This window comes from Orycteropus afer, unplaced genomic scaffold (genome assembly GCF_000298275.1).
Source record: "Orycteropus afer afer isolate SDZICR_OR568_19922 unplaced genomic scaffold, OryAfe1.0 scaffold00153, whole genome shotgun sequence".
NCBI lineage: Eukaryota > Metazoa > Chordata > Mammalia > Tubulidentata > Orycteropodidae > Orycteropus > Orycteropus afer.
In genome coordinates this window covers 5,382,807-5,403,740 of record NW_006921740.1, presented here as the reverse complement: position 1 = coordinate 5,403,740, position 20,934 = coordinate 5,382,807, and the positions used below count along the sequence as shown (strand labels likewise).

The 20,934-nt window shown below is 36.3% G+C and overlaps 1 protein-coding gene across 1 annotated transcript in view; it reads left to right on the top strand.

Moving 5' to 3' along the window:
* Nucleotides 1-20,934, top strand: part of PPAT (phosphoribosyl pyrophosphate amidotransferase) — a 46,916-nt gene that overhangs the window by 21,777 nt on the left and 4,205 nt on the right. The window contains exons 2-9 of the mRNA XM_007946217.2: nucleotides 11,982-12,048; nucleotides 12,516-12,722; nucleotides 15,314-15,426; nucleotides 15,526-15,671; nucleotides 16,299-16,371; nucleotides 16,952-17,103; nucleotides 17,412-17,539; nucleotides 18,492-18,713. Coding sequence (XP_007944408.1) covers nucleotides 11,982-12,048; nucleotides 12,516-12,722; nucleotides 15,314-15,426; nucleotides 15,526-15,671; nucleotides 16,299-16,371; nucleotides 16,952-17,103; nucleotides 17,412-17,539; nucleotides 18,492-18,713 — 1,108 coding nt within the window. The remainder of the gene's footprint in view (nucleotides 1-11,981; nucleotides 12,049-12,515; nucleotides 12,723-15,313; nucleotides 15,427-15,525; nucleotides 15,672-16,298; nucleotides 16,372-16,951; nucleotides 17,104-17,411; nucleotides 17,540-18,491; nucleotides 18,714-20,934) is intronic.

Genomic DNA, 20,934 nt, shown 5'->3' with positions numbered 1-20,934 from the left:
TGTATCTAAATCACAATAAAAATTAAGAAAAAAAAATTACTGTGTTTCTGTACAATAGCAATGAAAAATCAAAAACTGAAATTAAGAAAGTTCCATTCATGGTAATGTCAAAAATAATATGATAAAATGAAAAAAAAAGGTTTATTAGAATATTTTCAACAGTAAGTCTTAGACTTTAAAATGAACAATTATAAGTTATAGTTAATAAGTAACCTGTATTTAAATTTATTAGCTTACCTATGTGTGAGCCTCCTTGTTTTATATGTATAATCCTTGGACTTTCTGAAATTTTAGCAATCAAGTCTTTATCTGGATCTTCTGTTGAATTAAAATAAAGTTCTCAATATTGTTTCATATTACTAAAGTACATTACAGTCTATATATAATACATGCATACATACAAACTATTACATACAATAACAATTTCATTATTCAGATGGTACACAAAACTTAAGTATTCCATCTTTAAAGAAAATTATTTCCAGTTTTTGGTCTATTGAAAGAAAGAAAGATTCTTGGCATACCTTCTGAGATAGTAACATTAGATACTTAATGCCCTCTGCTGGCCATCTCATTGTTAATTTTTGTTAAATTAGGGGATGGTGAAAATTTTAATTTACTTTGTTTTACTACAGCCAAAAGGAATATAAGCAGTTTTAGAATCATCCATAGAAGAACAATTTGGTCTTTCACTTCTGGTTTTTCGTTTTGAAGGTAGAACATCATCATGAGCTCCTCCGATACAGTATATGTTACTTACTGATTAAAAAAAAAGCTCTGGTAGCGCAACAGTTAAGCGCTTGGCTGCTAACCGAAAGGTTGGCAGTTTGAATTCACCAGCTACTCTTGGGGAGAGAGGTATGACAGTCTGCTTCTGTAAAGATTACAGCCTTGAAAACCCTGTGGGACAGTTCTACTCTGTCCTGTGAGGGTTGCTTGTGAGTTGGAATCAACTAGAAAGCACTGGGTACTGCTGTAGGACTTCTGTGCTTAGTTAAGCATGGCAGTCTCCTCCCCTCCTGGCCAAAACAGGTCCACCTGGAACCATCCTTTATTAGAAAGTAGTGACTTGCAAGAATATCAAGATCCTAAGGTATTTCACATCAAGTAAATGATGGCTGGTAGTGGAGGTGAGTTAAACAGTTATGTTTCACTCTTCTTTGCAGAAGAGACAGGTAATTGATAAAATTGTCAAATACAAATTTCTTGTAAGGTAAATAGACCCTTTTCTGAGTCATTTTATCCTTCTTTCTACCTGTACCTCAGGTAAGGGGGAAAAGTGAAATGTATTATTTTAGTTTCAAAGATAGTTATTCAGTATTCATGGAACATTTCTCTTCACTTACTGTAATAGAAGTGGTCATGTGAAGCTTTGGAGTGAAAGAATATGGAGGCTTCTGCATGGGGGTTTGTGGCCCCCACCATGGGTTTGTATGAAAGAGGCAAATTATCAGATAGGAAACATTAAACTTCATCACCTCCACCCCTTTATCATCCTATACAATAGGGCAGTGGTTCTCATTTGAGCACTCAACAGAATCACCTGGAGGGCTATTAAAACATTGCTGGGACCCAGTCCCAAAGTTTCTGATTCTGGATGGTGCCCAAGAATTTGCATTTTAAACCAGTTCCTAGATGATGCTTATGTTGATACACTTTGAGAACAGCAGCCATAGGGAATATTAACATTCATTAATAATGGACAACTTCCATTTCTGTATTTTGTAAATATAATAATATCCAACAATATTACATAATGTTAAAACATTCTAGTTTTTTTAAGAAATGTGACATCACACACAAAAAAAAAAAAACCAAAGAATATTATTTTACCTGTGTTAGGACTTTGTTTTATATCTGTGTCTCTTAGGTCTTCTGACATATTACTGATTGAGCCATCTTCAGCTGCATCTCCAGCAATGACTGTATGAACATAATGGGATATATAGTGGTTTGGTTTGTTATTCGCTTTCAGAATTTTAAACTCTTTAATGTATTATTATCCATTTTAGAGAGAATCTCATACTAAGTACTGTGGTTGTTTGCTTTTTGATAATTTAAATTTTCCCACCCTTAAATATGGTCATAACAGATAACTGTATAAAGTCTCTATCTAGCTAGGTACTCTGACACATTGCTGATTGAACTGCCTCTTCAGCAGTTACTATATGAACATACTCTTGTCCCTGCTATTTAACTATTTTTTCTCTTATCACTTTACATTTTAATTTCATGGAGCAGAGGTTCTCAAGTTAGTCTCAAGTAGTTTTCAAGTTGGTCAGTTTTTGCCCACCTGTGAAATATTTTGGGACTTTAACCACCATTGCCAGTCTACCTCTCATCATTCACTTTCCTTGTGCCCTCTTTTCTCCCCTCTAGGTGTTTGCTTGCTCAGAGAATTAAGAATGTACCATTTAAGCCAGACATTAAAATCTAGAAATGTTTTGGTTAGTAGATGTCTTCAAGACCATCTTGTCCGTTCCCTCCATTTTACATAGTCAGGTCTAGAGGAGACACTTGCTTAGTTCAAGGTTGCATAGAGACTAAATTAGAAATTGGATTTCCTAACTCTGGTCTAGAACTTATTCTTTTATTTAATGCTGTATGTCTTTGAAGAAGTCTGATGACACTGTGATTGAAGCTTTAGGCTGATAACCAAAAGATTGGCAGTTCAAAGCCACCAGCCACTCCATGGGAGTCTCCTTCCATAAAGATTTACAGCCTAGGAAACCCTATGAAGCAGTTTCTTCCTGTAGGGCCACTGTAAGTCAGAATTGACTTGATGGGAGTGGGTCTGGCTTTTGATTGGGTATGTCTTTGTGTGTGTTTATTATACCTTAATCTGTTGGGTTAAATATGTCATGGAAAACAGTTTTATGGTGTCCCAGAGTTTTTACTACTTCTAAAGCATTTTTATAGATTTTGTATTTTTCTTACTTCTTTCCAATGCCTGCTTTCTATTCACTCACATAACTTTACCACAGTTGGTGTGAAAACTTGCTTAAAGTTTTGCCATCTGAGGTTGCATATTTGCTTTATTAAAATTGATTTATTTTTGACCTTTATTCTGGAAATCCAATTTTAGTTCTTCCCTTAGTGTAACTTTGAACTATTTTTCCTATTCTGAAGAAGATTAAATACACATTTTGTTTCACGATTGGTTCAGCAATTAACTTGTTTAAAACATTTAATGAAGCTTATTTAATTTAGACTATTCATCTTATGGTGCTAATGAACATTTTTATATGATGTAACATGATGCTGCGGTGACTTTTTCCTTCACTTCCTACCTGCCCGGTCTTCTGTTTTTACATTGGAACATTCTGTGATTTGTCCTCCATTTTGAAATTCCTGGTGTGATTTTTCTGTTTTATTGTGTCTCAGAATAGCATCCAACTCAGTAAAAAACTTCATATTTTTAGTTGTGCCTAGGTCTTGAGCTGTTCGTACAATTTTGTATTCGTGTTTCAGGTTTTTGTACTTTGTTCTACATTGCTTCCAGTCTCTCTCTATTCCGGATTTCTGAAGCTTGGCAGCAATTTGTTGAAATATTCTTTTATTTCTCACTGTTCCCTCTAGTTGTTGTTGTATGCTTTTATCAGACCAGATGCCTATTAGAGCCTTGACTTCCGGCACAGTCCAATGTTTTCCTCCTTCATTTGCTACAGTTGGAATAAAAGTTGGATTATTAGGTTCCATTGTTGATGTAGAGTTACCTGTATTAGGTGGAGAGGGAAAGAAACATGGGTAACATACACTGTAAAAGATAAATAATTGGATAGAAGATTATTAAAGAAAGTAATTTTCTCTATGTGAGATGGATAACAAATCATAGCTTAGCTTTCAGGAAAATAAGTATAGAATGTGAATCTGTTCGTTATCATTACATTAATGACAAAGTTACGTTTTTAATTAGTCACATTTCGATCGTCTTCTATATGATTTCTATCCCCCTGTTGAATACGAAGGACATATATTAGTATATGTGAACGTTGAATATGTAATTTTGTAGTGTTTGCTGATGGAATGTTTTTAAAGGGCAGGGACAACTCAAATTCATGTCTTTCACAAAAGAAATATGAAAAAAGACCTAAACTGATCATTGCTGGCATGAATGAGGCAGAGGTGGTTCAGTGTAGAACTCAGGCCTCCCCTGCAGGAGGCCTGGGTTTGGTTCTTGGCTGGTGCACCTCCCACCACTCCTCTATCGGTGGCTGGTGTGTTGCTGTAATTCTGAAGAGTTTTCAGCAGAGCTTCCAGACTGAAGATGGACAAGGAAGAAAGGCCTAACAATCTACATCTGAAAGTCAGCCAATAAAAGGCTTTTGGTGCACAGTGGTCCAATCCACAACCAATCCTGAGGATGGCACAGGGCTCTGTACCATTTTGTCTCATTGTGCGTGGGGTTGCTATGAGTCCAGGTCTGACTCAGAGCTAACAACAAAAACAATGTGTAATTTTAGCCATTAGATTTCCTATTTAAAGAATAAAGGTTGGAAACAGGAGAACTATTATTGATAAGTAACATACATTTGTAAAAGATACTATCTGTTTCAGAAATGATTTTTTTTTCCTGTATAGGTTGGTAAAAAGGGGGAAACATAGATTAATCTTAAATATTTCTACCAGGGAAAATCATCTTTTTTCTCAGATATAAAATTAATCTTGCCTTCCAGTTTGAATGTGGATCCATTGTATATGTTTTTGTCCCATCATACTATATATACCTAGTCCCAGTGATCTAACATGAGAAACCAAAAGTAAAGGATTTCCCGAGATGTCTTCTTTATCTTCTAATGCAGCAGACATTTTGCTTGGAAAGAGAACAGAGTTCCTTTTGCATACAGGAACTAAACAAAATAAAAGTTGGGTTAATATAATTGGTAATACTAGTGACAAGCTGAATTTGATTCTATTCATGAAGGATTATAGGTATGTGATAAACACATTTTGTAACAACATGGTACAGTCTGGTTTAAATATTTGTGTGTATAAAGAGAGATCTCATTTCTTTTATCCCATTAACACAGTTTATTTTTAACTTCTAGAATTGTTTGCTAGTTACATACATTTCTACAGGAAAGAGAAGGTTGTCTTTAGTTTTCAAAGTAAATTACATTTTTAAAATGAAGTACTTTATTTTTGGGTGCCTTTAATGGAGTATGCACTTGATAAACAGTGTTACAATGTAATGTTTTAAGAAGGGACCCTGCAATGAATTAGTAAGAAAATCTTGTTTTATTGGCAAATATAATCAAATAGTTAAGAATTTTAATTGGTAGTTAATTGATATATATTAAAATTTCTAGAATTTAATTCAGATGCACTAAGGAGCTCTGGTAGCGTAGTGGCTAAGGCACTTGACTGCTAACCAGAAGGCTGGCGGTTCAAACCCACCAGCCACTCCTCGGAAGGAAGGTTGGGCAATCCTACTTCTGTAGTGATACTGCCTTGGCGACCCAAGGAGGGGTCGCTATGAGTCAGGGCTGACTTGAGGGCACATAACAATGACAACAACAAGGAATGTATTTGGCATAGTGCCTAAGGCATTTGACTCCTAATGAGAAGGTTGCCAGTTCAAATCCATCAGCCACTCCACAGAAGGAAGCCTGGGCCGTCTACTTCTGTAAAGATTTACCTCCTCAGAAACCCAAAGAGGGTCATGAGTTTGTTTTTTTAAGGAATGTATCACTTAAACAATGCTAACCTTGAAAAATGGAAGTAGTCACTCCCTTACTGACCTGTTTTAAGTTTGGGGTGTTTTCATGTAGTTTTTGATAAAAAGAGGCATAACCTACTTTTTAAAGTTAATCAAATGAGGAGGATAATATTGAGGACAAAGTAAAGTGTACCTTTCAGAGGAACTCAACATGGTAGAATTGTGAATTCAGTTGGCACATGAAGTTGAGTCATAACTGTACTGAGGTTGCACACTAATCAGGATGTAATTAAGTGCATTTTGATTGCTCTTTGTAATTTTCTGAATTAAAGACTTATTTATCTTATTAGTCATATTTCCATATATTCTTTCCAAGTTTGTTTTACTGAATAACAGAAATACCACTATATTTTACACCAGGAAGTTAAATGCTGAGTGATTTTAATGACATAAACATTCATTTAAAATTACGCTTCACCATTACATTTACAGACGTGCCCATTAAAGTGAAAGAAAAGGAATGCTCTTTATCATTTTAAAGATTTTGTTAGAGATTCCTATATTAAACTAGGAAAAAAATGTATGGGAAACACAAAAGCATCACTGTTTGCAAATGGCATAGTTGTCTATTTTTTAAGCTCTCAACATAAAAATTTCTTTAAATCGGGTTTCATAGTTACTTGAGGCTAAACAGCAGGTAAGGAATTTTTGGCTTTAGTTGAGAGCGTAAATTTGTTTTCTGTGGGAAAATAAAAATCTGAAGTTACATAAGAATTCTCTTTTAGAGAGAAGTGAGGAAGATACTGATTTGGTTGAGAACAATAAGAAAAGGAAGGGTTTACTATTCTACTACCTGTTTAGAACCTAGTTTTATATTCATGGAAAGGGACCTGGAGCTGAACATACATGTAGAAGTGAAAGGAAAGAGCTCTCTGCCCAACTTTTTCAGGGATTATTTTTTAAAAAAAAGATCATTCCTGGTGTGAATCCCAAAATCTTCCTAGGACCTGGTGATTTTAACCCGAACTCTTAAATCATTACTACTGATGGATATATTTGTATAATGCAAGATGAGGGAAGTGGACTGGAAACTTAGTCACAAAAGAAACATGTTTCAACAGCAGTTGACCAAAGGTATTTACGAAGGGTAATTTCAGTGATCAGGACCTGGAGCCTCTAGAGTTGGCCAGAGGTATGTTTGGGTTCTTTGCCAAGGTTCAGGCTACCTGCTACCTCATAGGGGACCAAATCCTCTTTCCTTACCACTTTCATGAGGTTGATTCCAACAATGTAAAGTAGTGCCTAAGGCATTTGACTGCTAACCAGAAGGCTAGAGGTTCAAACCCACCAGCCACTCCTTGGAGGGAAGGTTGGGCAATCTACTTCCATAGTGATACTGCCTCGGAAACTCCAGGAGGGGTCACTATAAGTCAGATCCAACTCGACAGCAGTGAGTTAGTGAGTTCAGTTTACTATATAACAATAAAAATTCTTCTGGTTCTGCCACAGAAAAACCAGAAGACATTATAAATCCATCAAACTTGGAGAAAGTTTCTATGCCTTAGAAAAAAAACTATTTGATTACAGTAAATACTTGGTTTTTTTACGGGGAGGAAGTAGGAAGAGAGCTGTTGCATTGTGGGGAATTGCAGTGTCATGAGATAGAATGTGTATGAACTGCTATATGGAAAATGAATTTGCCCTGTAAACTTTAACCCAAATCACAATAAAAATAAAAAAAAACCACTTTTGTTTTTTGCAGGTAAAATAAAAATCATCCAAAATTGTAAGGCAAAAGAGATCGTGCATATTTCTAAGATTCCAGTTGACATGGTCAGTCAGTTTGTAAAAGTGAACAAATCACATCACTAGTAATTAAACCAAGTACAAAATTAAGAAAAAAACACACCACTAAAGACATTATTTATTAAATTAGCAAAGCAGTTATTTTAGTAATATGTTTCAAAGTAATCACATGCCACTTGACTCAGTAATTGAACTGCTGGTAGTCCATCCTAAAGTAATGTTAAATCTGGACAAAAGGTATTGATTGCAACATCATTTGTACAAGAGGAGATAAAGGCCTAAACTCTGGTGTATGCCCCCTATTAAATATTTTGGAACTGTTAAGAATAACATTTAATCCTTAACTTATGATTAATCCTGGGTAAAATTTAAGTATTTTTTAAATGCAAGCAAAATGTTAATGTGCTTGTAACTTTATAATTAAAATAATAGTATCATTGTGGATGATGAACAGGAAGAGGCTGAAAAACAGACCAGTTAAAAGTCTCTCTTAATACTTCATGTGAAAGATGCTAAAGTTATGGATGATGGGAATAGATCAGAGAGAAAAATTGGTGAAACGTATCAGAGGTAGATTTTTTTAAGAACTTAGTCATGAATCAAATCAAGGATATCTATAAGCTTTCTATTTAAGTGACTAGAAATATAATGATACTGGGGTGGAAGCGATTTGTAGGAGAACCAAATTTAATGGGGAATAAAACAGAGGTTGGTTTTAGAATTGGGGGTTTGAGGTACCTTAAATTTACACATTGAGTTATAAGTATGGGTCTTGTGCTTAGGAGCAAAACTGAGTTTAGAACCATGGTGGTGGCTGAAAGGGCCAGAAAAAGATCTTAAAAGAAGTGGGAATATTAGTACCAGCATCTTCAGCAAACCAACTTCTGAAGATGAGTGGTACAATTACCACTAATTAATTAGTATTTAAAGCCTTTAAATGATAAAAGGTCCAGGGTGATTAACTAAATAAAATATTGTAATCGCTGTTTAACATGGTAATGACTACAAAGCTTTCTCAAAATATAGAATTGATGATCAGAAGTATAAAGGGACTGTGTAAGTGGAGTGGATTGTGGGTTTGTTTGTTTTTTTCTTTCTTTTAACCAAATGATTTATTATGGAGCTTTAAACATGAAGTTCAGTTAACCCAATTAACGCAAGTGTAAACTCTTCTGTTAACTTCCTTCTCACTTGGTACCTTTATTACACCATTTACCGTTTTTTTCTTGGATGGTTATATTTATTCATGGATTCCCTTCTTTGTTGAGGTTACACTTCACTGAGTGCATGTAGCTGAGTGCTTTGCACATGGGATACACAGTAGGTGCCACAGATACTTGAACTGAATAGCTCTGCTCTTAAAAATAGCATCTATAAGACTTTGGCAGTGAGAGAAATCTCATTACTGCTGTTGATTTCTCCCCTTTGCCTGGTGATAAGTGCACTTCCATAGACCAGGAGCAAATTGTATGTAAATGGTGTTAGATTTAACAACACAGCAGGGAAGCACCTTGTTTTGATCTCTAAATCATTCATTAATTTTGTTTTAGTTCATTGCTAAAATGACGTGTTTTTTTCCCAAATGAGTATAAAGAAGTGTTTGTCTGTGCTTAGTATTTTAATGCTGTTATTTATAAATTCAGGAAAATAGGAACATTAAAACAGTGCTGAAAATTCTACATTATTTGGAGCTCTATTTTGGATTTTTTTTGGGGGTAGCAACTTTTCTAAAATTAAACCATTTTGAAATGTTTGAGACATGTTTATGGAGCAGTTGATAATTAGCAGTCATTTTAATGTATTTTCTGTATTTTCCAGATTTAAAAAGTGATGGTAGGAACCTCATTTCCAACCCCCCCCCCATCTTTACCCTATGTGTAATAGCATAGCAAGTCAGTTGTTTTGTTTTTCTCTACCTTCGTATTTAAGGCTATCCATATGGACTTTAAAGTCCTGTCCCTTTCCAGTTCACTAGGTGAAAACAAAAGAATAGTACTTTTTCTTTTTACCTTCTGTGGTCCCTGGGGTTGTACTTGGGCTCTGCGTTGCCAGGCACCTGCCATTTGCATCCTCCTCCGTTAATTGTGTGGCAGGTTCATACTGCAGGATCTCATCCAAATCATGGAAGAACTTCATAGTTTTAGAGCTGTCTCCAGACTTGTGGGCATGTTTAACTGTTCTGTATTCATATTTGAGATTTTTGTACTTTGCCCGGCACTGCTTCCAATCTCTGCATACGCCTAATGCTTGCAGCCTTTTAGCAATGTAAATAAATATTCCTTTATTTCTCAGGGTTCCATAAAGTTGTTTTCGTATATTTTTTTCTGCCCAGACACTTAGCAAAGCTTTAATCTCCTCTTCAGTCCAGTGTTTTCCTGCTCCACTCTCCATGTTGAAAGTGACCTGGAAATGATTCACTATTTCTAGCCAAGGTTTTGTTTCCTAGGAAACCAGACGGCTGGTTGTCAATAAGCTCCAGAGAGCTGAAAAGATCTTGTGTAACTGGTTCAAGCTGCCTGAGGGGAGTAACTTGAGAAACTGCCAAATAAGCAGGCTTTGTGATTAAAGCGGCTTGGACCTAAATGATTCCTACCTAACCTTATTCCTTTCTGCTTTAGGGAAGAATTACCCTTGAGACAAAAGGAAAAGAAAACCATTTTTTGTGTAATTCTTTTCTTATAAAATTTACCCAGTTTTACTAAATGATTGTTGATTTTTAAAAAATTGTTTTGGAAATAATTTGCAGAGATTCTCTCTGCCCTGCTGCTTACAACTAACGTTAATATAATTTTTTTTTCTCTGACATAAATCATGTAGTCTTCTAGCATTGGTAAACTTAAGGACCACATCATTTCACTAAATAAATGTTACATTGTAATTTATTCACTATGTCCATGATATTATGCATATCTATTTTTAGCGTAGTATTTAATGTATTATTAAAGTAAAATCATTTCAGTTTGATTTTTTTTTTAATTTAACTTTGCCAATATATTTAATATGTTGTAATTTTTTGTTATTGAAATTCTTGAGTAATTATATGAATTTTCAAAGAAATCATTTTTTAACCAAATATGTGAGATCTATGTATTACTAATTATTAACATGTATGTACAGAGCTCTGGTAGCATAGTGCCTAAGGCACTTGACTGCTAACCAGAAGGCTGGTGGTTCAAACCCACCAGCCACTCCTCAGTAGGAAGATGGGGCAATCTACTTCCATAGTGATACTGCCTCGGAAACCCAAGGAGGGGTCGCTATGAGTCAGGCCAACTCCACGGCACATAACAACAACATGTACATGTCTAAGAAGCTCTGGGGGCATAGTGTCTAAGGCATTTGACTGCTAAGCAGAAGGTTGGCGGTTCAAACCCACTGACCACTCTGGGGGAGGAAGATGGGGCAATCTGCTCTTGGAAACCCAATGAGGGAACGCTGTGGATTAGAATCGACTCCATGACACTGGGTTCAGTGTTCGTTTTTATACATATATCTAAGGAGCTCTGGTGATGTTGTGGTTAAGGCATTTGGCTGTTAACCAGAAGGTTGGTGGTTTGAATCCACCAGCTGCTCTGCAGAAGAAAGATGAGGCAGTCTGCTCCAAGATTTACAGCCTTGGAAACCCAGTGGAGTTTGCTGAGTAGGAATTTCATGGCAGTGAGTTTTGGAGTTATATGTGTATCTGGTAGAGGTTTAATTTTCATTTCTATCCTGATATATGTTCTTTGGAACAAAAATTTGTTGATAAGCATCTAGTATTTAAAGAGCACTTTTTCTGAAAGAACTATTAAAATGGTTGAGCATTTGGTACCAGTATTTGATTATTTGAGTTTATACTTCACAGTGGTGCAGACTCTGTCTCACATGTGTTACCCTTCCTATCTTTGTCTTCTTTGATACAAGATAAAGACATTAGCAATGGAATAGGTGCCAAGACAACTCAGAGTTTTTAAAAGCAGCATTTATTTTTTTCTGATAACTAAAGGGGATAGATATATTTGTTGGAGAAATTTTGAGAAAAGCAAAAATAAATTTTGTTCACAATTATAGTACTTAGAACTAAGCATTTTACCTGCTTTATATTTGGAGATTTTCATTTTGAAACTTTATTTAGAGGTCATATTGTCTGGGTTGTATCCTGTCCATGCTACCTACTGTCTGTCTGACATTGGACAAGTTACTTATTTAAATTACCTAACTTCTGTTCTTTTGGTGCCTTTATCTGTAAAATGGGGATGGTAATAATGGTACCTACTTCATAGGATAGTTATGAAGGCCAAATTACCTCATTCATGTAAAGGACTTAGGACAGTGCCTGGCATATATTTAAAACCATAACAATAGCTCAGTCAGACAGTATCATCTGCTGGTATTTCTAATAATCATTATCATCAGTAGAAGGGATACTGATACTAGTAGCATTGAATATGTTGTCAGACAAAAGTTCATGGACGCTTATTGAGAAAGGTGTGTTATCATTGGGTAGATAACAATTTGTACCTTTTTATATTCACAGGGGTCAAGAGAGTGCTGGTATTGTGACCAGTGATGGAAGTTCAGTACCAACATTCAAAACACATAAGGTATATTTGAGCATTTAAGAAATTTGATTGTGAAAATATAATAGATGATAAATAGTATAGGGAGGCAGGGGATTTGAAATAAATAATTTGCCATTAAAAGTAGTATTTTTGGACTAGACATTTCCAACTTTATTAGAATGAATTTCTAGCCCAGTGATAGTTTACTGCCTAGAACTAACTTATCAAACAGATAATTTATTTAAATACTTTGATTTTTTTTAAATGCAAATGATTTTAGTTTATATTTAATTTTGTATGCTTAGTACATCTGTTTTTAAATGTTTTATAAGATGTAAGGGCTTCCTGGTTCTCACCGATTACCCTTTTTAAAGTTATGAAGCACAGAGAAATTATGTGAACTGTTCTGTGTAATTTGGGATTGCTTGAGCCAAGAGTTGGGTTTTATTATTTACTAGCAGCACTGACTCTTTTTTTCCTAAGATGTACTTTTATTTTGACTTTGTAAGGGAATGGGCCTTGTAAATCATGTCTTTACTGAAGACAATTTGAAGAGATTATATATTTCAAATCTTGGAATTGGACACACGAGGTATGCCACTACAGGAAATTGTGAATTAGAAAATTGTCAGCCCTTTGTTGTTGAAACACTTCATGGGAAAATAGCTGTGGCACATAATGGTGAATTGGTAAACGCTGCCCGGTTGAGGAAAAAGGTAAGTTTTTTTTGTTTTGTTTTGTTTTTCACAATTGTGATTAGTTAATGAGGATCTTGTTCAAGAGCAGTTTCTACTTGTTGCCACCTGTTGTTGAACTGCAGTGAACAGCTGCATCAGAATTAACCTAGAGTGCTTGTTGTAATTACAGATTCCAAGATGTCACCCCACAGTCTCTGAGGGGGTGGGTCTGGGATGAGGTGAGAGGAATGTGTGCTGAGAATCTGCATTTAGAATAGAGATTTGGGGAAGATTTATGGTTGATACGCGGAAGGAAGATGGGGCAATCTACTTCCTACTTCCGTAGTGATACTGCCTCGGAATCCCAAGGAGGGATCACTATAGCTATAAGTCGGGTCTGACTTGACGGCAGATAACAACAACAACAACACAAAAATTAGAAGCACAGAGAAATTAGTGTTGTTATCTCTTTCACTTTTTCCCCATGTGCAAAGATTCAGAAGAAAATGAAGTATAACCTTGAAGGTGACAAGTATGAGGAAAAAATGTTTTGTAAACAATTACAGGAAAGTAAATATAGCCTGGAAAGGGGGCTCTTTAGTTCACAGCAGGTTATTGGGAGCTTTCTGTACTCATGGTTTAATTTTGAGTCTATGCCTTTATCATTTCATTTTCCCCTTTTTTTTTTTTTCCCTAATAACTTGGTGTTTTTTATATTCCTGGTAGCTTCATTCTGCTGTTCATTAATTGATGTTAGATTTCTTCAGTTCAATAGATTTCAGTAGTCTTGATTTGGTAACCTCAGAATCACCTATTTAGTATTAAGATGACTAAACAGCCCCTCACCTATACTACCATCCCCTTAGATTCTAGGTCAAGGCATTTCACATAGGAGAAATAGTTATAGAAGTTAAATCATGATAAACTGGTAGGTGGAAAACATCTAGAACCTAGCTTCTACACCACTCATTGTCCTTCTGTTTCTGATTGTAGCTTTGGGTATTACCCAACGATTTGTCTTGCCCTCTTCTTCAATTATGACATTATAATGAATAGTATAAAAGCCCCCAAGTGAAAAAAGGTTGTGGTTTATTTAAAAATTTGGACAATCTTAAAAGTATAAATATGAGAACTAGATGGTACCTGGCTACTACTGCTGACCGCTCTGAAAGGGATCAAAATAAGAGGTCCTAGATAGAGTGTGGGAGAATGTGGGACAAAACTCAAAATCATAAAAAAGACCAGACTTAATGGTCTGATGAATACTAGTGGAACCCGGAAACTATGGTCCTTAGACACCCTTCCAACTAGGAACTGAAATTAACCTCCATGACTCGACTGTTAGCCAAACGACAGACAGGCCTATAAGGTGAAAAATAACATCAGGAGGGTATACTCTAATGAGTATTAGAACGATCAAACATATGAGAGCAAGAGGACAGAATTTGCCCGAGGATAGAGCTAGGCAGCCAGGAGGTGATGGGAAGAAAGGACAAAGGGAAGGGCAAGATACAGGGAGGAAATGGGCAGAATGCTGTTTTAGTGTGGGGATTGCAGGAAGTGTCACAAAACAGTGTGCATACATTGTTGAATGGAAAACCAATTTGCTCTGTAAACTTTCACTCAAATCACAATTGAAAAATACATAGTAAAAATTAACAAAAAACACCTCATTACTTTGAGATAACCACTGAGAGTCTAGCTCAAATCAGTATCTAGCTCATTATTTCTAGACATAATCCCTTAACCAGATGCTAGACTTTACTTCTGCTTTGCCTACTGAAAATATGCTGTTGAATTTTGTAGAGTAAGTTTAATTACCTTGTGCAGGTCAGTGACAATACCTTTGTCCTGATCAGTCTTGTTGAGAGCTTCATATTCATCATAGAATGCACTCAACCAATATTTATTACTTCTTCTACATTTCATTAATTAGTCAATGCAATCAGTTCTTCCGTCTCTATCAGAAATAATCAATGAGGATGGGTAGCCACCATAACTACCACCACTAAACCCAGTTTGAGAGTCACCACTATAGTATAGTGTGCCACTCTTACTTACAAGAATGTTTGTCAGGGTATTTGACGACGGTAGAAAAACTTAGAATTATAATCCACATCCTCATAGCACCTTCATGCCCACCTCCATTGCAGGTCTACATTCCTTCAAACTTAGTTTTCAAAAGCTTTTCTATGTATCTTCTAAAATACTTATTTTTTTTTCTGTTTGAAAACTTTCAGATATTTCTCATTTGCCTCCAGCAGTAATTTTCAGTTATTAATATATACTTACTCTTAGCATGGGAGCTCTGGTAGCATAGTGGCTAAGACACTTGCCTGCTAACCAGACGGCTGGCGGTTCAAACCCACCAGCCACTCCTCGGAAGGAAGGTTGGGCAATCCTACTTCCGTAGTGATACTGCCTCGGAAACCCAAGGAGGGGTCGCTATGAGTCGGGCTGACTCGACGGCACATAACAACAGCAACAACAACAACTCTTAGCATGATGAAGGATTTTCATAACTGAGTATCAACAGAATGCCTGATATCTTTGTATTATGGCGGGCTATTGAATAACGAGTGGGGTGGAGCTTCCTCTCTAATGATTAAACTTTTCTCCCTTCTAAATAGCTTTTGCGTCATGGTGTTGGTCTGTCAACAAGTTCTGATAGTGAAATGATTACCCAGTTACTGGCATATACCCCTCCTCAGGAGCGAGATGACACCCCGGACTGGGTAGCAAGGTAATTGTAAAACTAGAAGAAACTTGCAGTTTTGGTAATGAGAGTTTTGCCTTGTGTTTATAACAGAAGTGATTCATTCAATTATTTAATTAATTTCAGGATTAAAAACTTAATGAAAGAGGCACCCACAGCGTACTCCTTGCTTATCATGCACAGAGATGTCATTTATGCAGTACGAGATCCTTATGGAAATCGTCCTTTGTGCATTGGTCGTCTTATTCCTGTATCTGATATAAATGAAAAAGGTAATGAACTTCAGAAGGAATATAACTTCAGAATGCTTTTCAGAGTCATTGTACTGCTGGCACACCCTGAAATCTTTAGGTATAAGGAGTTTTGGGGGGGAGCGGTGGGGTAGGTAAAAGTACATTTTCTTGGGTATTTCTGAGGATGAGCTGCTTTGCATATAATTATTGGACATTGCTGTTGGTTCCTGTGTGAGTTACCTGTTTGCTACCTTTGCCCAGCTTTTGCTTGTCTATAGCCACTCCTTGGAAGGAAGGTTGGGCAATCTACTTCAGTAGTGATACCGCCTTGGAAACCCAAGGAGGGGTCGCTATGATACCACCGTGGAAACCCAAGGAGGGGTCACTATGAGTTGAATCTGACTCGAGGGCACATAACAACAACAACATAGTATGATTTTAGTTATTTTGTTTTTGATGTGGCAGATGTCTTATTAAAGTCATGGAATCATATGTTCCACAATCATATGTCACTCAAGACAAGTGAAAATCCATATGTCCTGAAAGTGGTGAAAATGGATATTCTGTGAGCTTTTTCCATTACCTGTTTGGTGTTTAAAAGTTCTCTTGAGATAACGTCTTTTAAAACTTGTTAAATACATTAACTGAATTATCTATGCTTTACAGGGAAAAAACCCTCAGAAACGGAAGGATGGGTGGTGTCTTCAGAATCTTGTAGCTTTTTATCTATTGGTGCAATGTAAGTTTTACATTTAACATATTAGCTTTTTCCACATTGATAGTGATTTTTCTTTTGATTTTTTACATGGAAGTTTTTTTTTCTGTTGTTGGCAAGAAGCATATTTAAAAATGCCATTTCTTAATGTACATTGTGCTCTGCAGTTGCAGTGATTTTAATTTCAATGTCCAATAATGCCTTCTAATTCTGAAACTGATATCTTTCTCTTAAATTGCTATGAGATATTTTAGAAAGGAAGGCTCTCCTCCTCAAGGAATAGGTACAATAGAAAAATTTAAGCCGGGATAAAAATGTTCTTCTTAGCCTTTATTCTTTCAAAATCAGTAAAACTTAGGACTTTTATTTTTAAAAATTATAAATTGAGATTTCTGAGTAAGAAGCAGATTTATGGAAATTACTGCTGGAGGCATATCTTCCCCCCCTTTTTCATTTTTTAACAAAAAGGCCATCTCCAGACATTATATTTAACTAAACTCTTTTTTCTCTCTACAAGGAAGGGGATATTTTAAGTGTTTTATAATAGTTGTTTTTATCAGCCTTAAGGACTAGTTTATTAAATCTTCTTTGTTTGTTTCCCTAGATATCACCGTGAAGTCTTGCCTGGAGAAATTGTGAAAATATCCAGACATAATGTCCAAACACTTGATATTATATCAAGGTCTGGAGGGGATCCAATGGCTTTTTGTATCTTTGAATATGTTTATTTTGCAAGACCAGATAGTATATTTGAAGGTAAGGAAAATTTTCTTTGACTATTGTTGATATGACTCTCTTATTTATCTCGTTGAAACATGGCCATTCTTGGTCCAAAGCTTTACCTGGAACTCTGAAGGCACATAGTTTTATGTTGTGGATATGGGCTAACATCCTACCATCAGTATATGAATTTTTTAAGGTCAGATTTTTTTTTTTAAGTGAATTCCCCAATTCCTATTTGTATTCATTCTGTAGAGTTTTAGTCAAACTAGCTTTTTAGAATAGCAATATTGTCATTATATTATGCTAAGTAAACTGAATTTTTCCTTTTCCAAACATTCAAGGTCAAATGGTCTACACTGTAAGATACCGTTGTGGTCAGCAGTTGGCAATTGAAGCACCTGTGGATGCAGATTTGGTCAGCACTGTTCCTGAATCTGCAACACCTGCCGCTCTTGGATACGCAGCAAAGGTATGGTCTCTTAATTAACATAATCCAGCTAATTGCTTTCCTCTTAGTTCAATAGAAATCCTTGCTGATAGAGAGGAGTTCACCAACTTACTGTAAGGAGAAAGGAAGGTTTGAGAGGCAGTTTTAATTTATTTACAAATTATTCATTTATTTTCCAGCCTTTTCATTCAGTGACACTATTTTAATAAAAACCACCAAAAGGCTCACTCAAAAACTTGGAGTTTGGCCTCCAACGTTGGGAATATATCTAGAATTTAGTGGCAATATTTACTTAGTAAAATCTATTTCTTGAAGTGTCCTCATAAGCCATTTGTTCCCTCCTGAGGGAGTAATAATAAACCTTTTTATGTTTGTTTTTTAAATAATGTTCTTAGTACTGTGCTTAATTGTTTTTTTCATAACCAGTAGCTTGATCCTCCAATGGTAATATACGACATTTACTAAGTTAGGTAGTTTAGTTTATTAACTTGTAAAAGAAATAACGTGTATACATTTAGATACATAATGCATTGAGAAATTAATACATTACTTCTCAAAAAGCATCTCCTTCACCTGCTGGTCTTAATTAATGACTGTAGCCGATAATTTTAAAATATGTGAAATCTTCTCATTGTGATGTATTTTTTTGCTATGTCTTAATATGCATCTTAGTATTCTCTTCCAGGAGAGAGTAGTGATACTAGTTTTAAGAGAGAAGCATTACAAATTCTAGCAAAATGAATTGGTTTGCCCATCTAGTATATTACCTTAAATGATTTTTCTTTTTGCCTTTTATCCCCACAATTTAAATAGTGAAGGAAAATTGTAATCTGGTGATGGTGAGTGTGTAGAAGAACAACCACATTAAAACATTTCCCACGCATCCTATAGTGGCAGTGTGACCTATAGAAAATAGGAGCCTAAAGTATTCTGTATATTGCTGCTCATTGTCCTTTGCTTTCTTCTCCATCAGTGTGAACTTCCATATGTGGAGGTGCTGTGTAAAAATCGATACGTAGGAAGAACATTCATCCAGCCAAACATGAGGTTAAGACAACTTGGTGTTGCAAAAAAATTTGGTGTCTTGTCAGACAACTTTAAAGGCAAAAGAATTGTTCTTGTAGATGATTCAATTGTGAGAGGCAATACCATCTCTCCCATAATAAAATTGCTCAAAGAATCTGGTGCTAAAGAGGTAAGTAACATTAAAAGATATCCTGAAGCACCAATAATTAATGTGATATTGTCATAAAAATTGTAATTCAGTATCATGAGTCAGGTAAGGAGGGCGAGGGACAGCCCCCCAGGCATCAGGGAGCAGCAGCAGACAGGGCCAGTGGCTGAAACAGGTCAGGACGGTGTGGGACAGCCCCCAGGTGGCAGGGAGATGGCAGACATGGAGAGCAGGAACGAGTAGGGGGAAGCCCAGGAAGTGAGTGGAGCACTTAGAACAGCTAAGGGAGACGAACTTCTGTGTCAATTTGTCGTACTGTGGTGGCTTGCTTGTTGCTGTGAGGCTGGAGGCTATGCCAGCAGGGGTGCCCATGGTGGAATGGTTTTGGTGGAGCTTCCAGACTGAGACAGACTTGGAAGAAGGAAGAGGCCATCCACTTCTCAAAGATTTGGCCAGTGAAACACTGTCTGATACATTACTGGAAAATTTTATGAATAGCCCTGAAACATAGTCCGATACAGTGCCGGAAGATGAGCCCCTCAGGTCAGAAGGCACTCAAAATACAACTGGGAAAGACCTGCCTCATCAGAGTAGAGCCTACCTTAATGATATGAATAAAGGTAGAACTTTCAGGGCCTCCATTTGCTGAAGTGGCACAACTCAGTATGAGAAGAAACAGCTGCAAACATCCATTGATAATCAGAATATGGAATGTACAAACTATGAACCTAGGAAAATTGGAAGTTGTCAGAAATGAAATGGAATGCATAAAGATCCATATCCTAGGCATTAGTGAGCTAAAATGGACTGGTCTTGGCCATTTTGAATCATAACCATATGATCTCCTATGCCAGGAATGACAATTTGAAGAGGAATGGTGTGGCATTCCTTGTCACAAAGAACGTTTCAAGATCTGTTCTGAAGTACAATGCTGTCAGTGATAGAATAATATCCATACACCTACAGGGAAAGCCAGTTAATACTACTATTATTCAAATTTATGCACCAACCACCAAAGCCAAAGATGAGGAAATTGAAGATTTTTACCAACTTCTGCAGTCTGAAATTGACCAAGCGTGAAATCAAGATGTGCTGATTATCACTGGTGACTGGAATGCAAACGTTGGAAACAAAAAAGAATAACTGGTAGTTGAAAGATTTGGCCTTGGAGATAGAAATAATGCTGAAGAGCGCATGATAGAATTTTACAAGACCAACAAATTAATCATTGCAAATACTTTTTCCCAACACACATGGCGACTATACACATGGACTTCACACAGGAATCAGATTGACTACATCTGTGGCGAGAGACAATGGAGAAGCTCAATATCTTCAGCCAAAACAAGACCAGGAGCTGCTTGTGGAGCAGACCATCAACTGCTCATTTGCAAGTTCAAGTTGAAGTTGAAGACAATTAAAACAAGTCTACAAGAGCTGAAATATGACCTTGATTATATCCCTCCTGAGTTTAGAGACCACTTAAAGAATAGATTTGATGCATTGGATACCAGTGACTGAAAACCAGAGGAATTGTGGGATGACATCAAGAACATCATCCATGAAGAAAGCAAAAGTCATTAAAAAGACAAGAAAGGAAGAAAAGACCAAAACGGATTTCAGAAAAGACTCTGAAATTTGTCCTTGAATGGAAGCAGCTAAAGCAAATGGAAGAAATGACAAGATGAAAGAGCTGAACAGAAGATTTCAAAGAGCAGCTTGTGAAGACAAAGTCAGTTATTATAATGACATGTGCAAAGACCTAGAGTTAGAAAACCAAAAGGGAAGAACATGCTTAATATTTCCCAAGCTGAAAGAACTGAAGAATTTAAGCCTTGAATAGCAATATTGAAAGATTCTGTGGGCAATTTATTGAATGATGCAGGAAGCATCAAAAGAAGATGGAAGAAATACACAGAGTCACTATACCAAAAAGAATTGGTTGATGTTCATCCATTTCAGGAGGTGGCATATGATCAAGAACCAATGGTATTGAAGGAAGAAGTTGAAGCTGCGCTGAGGGAAGTGGCAAAAAACAAGTCTCCAAAAACTGATGGGATACGCAATGAGGTGTTTCAACAAACGGATGCCACAGTAGAGGCACTCAGTTGGCTATGCCAGGAGATTTGGAAGACAACTACCTGGCCAACTGACTGGAAAAGATCCATATTTGTACCCATTCCAAATAAAGGTTGATCCCACAGAATGTGGAAATTATTGAACAATATCATTAATATCACAT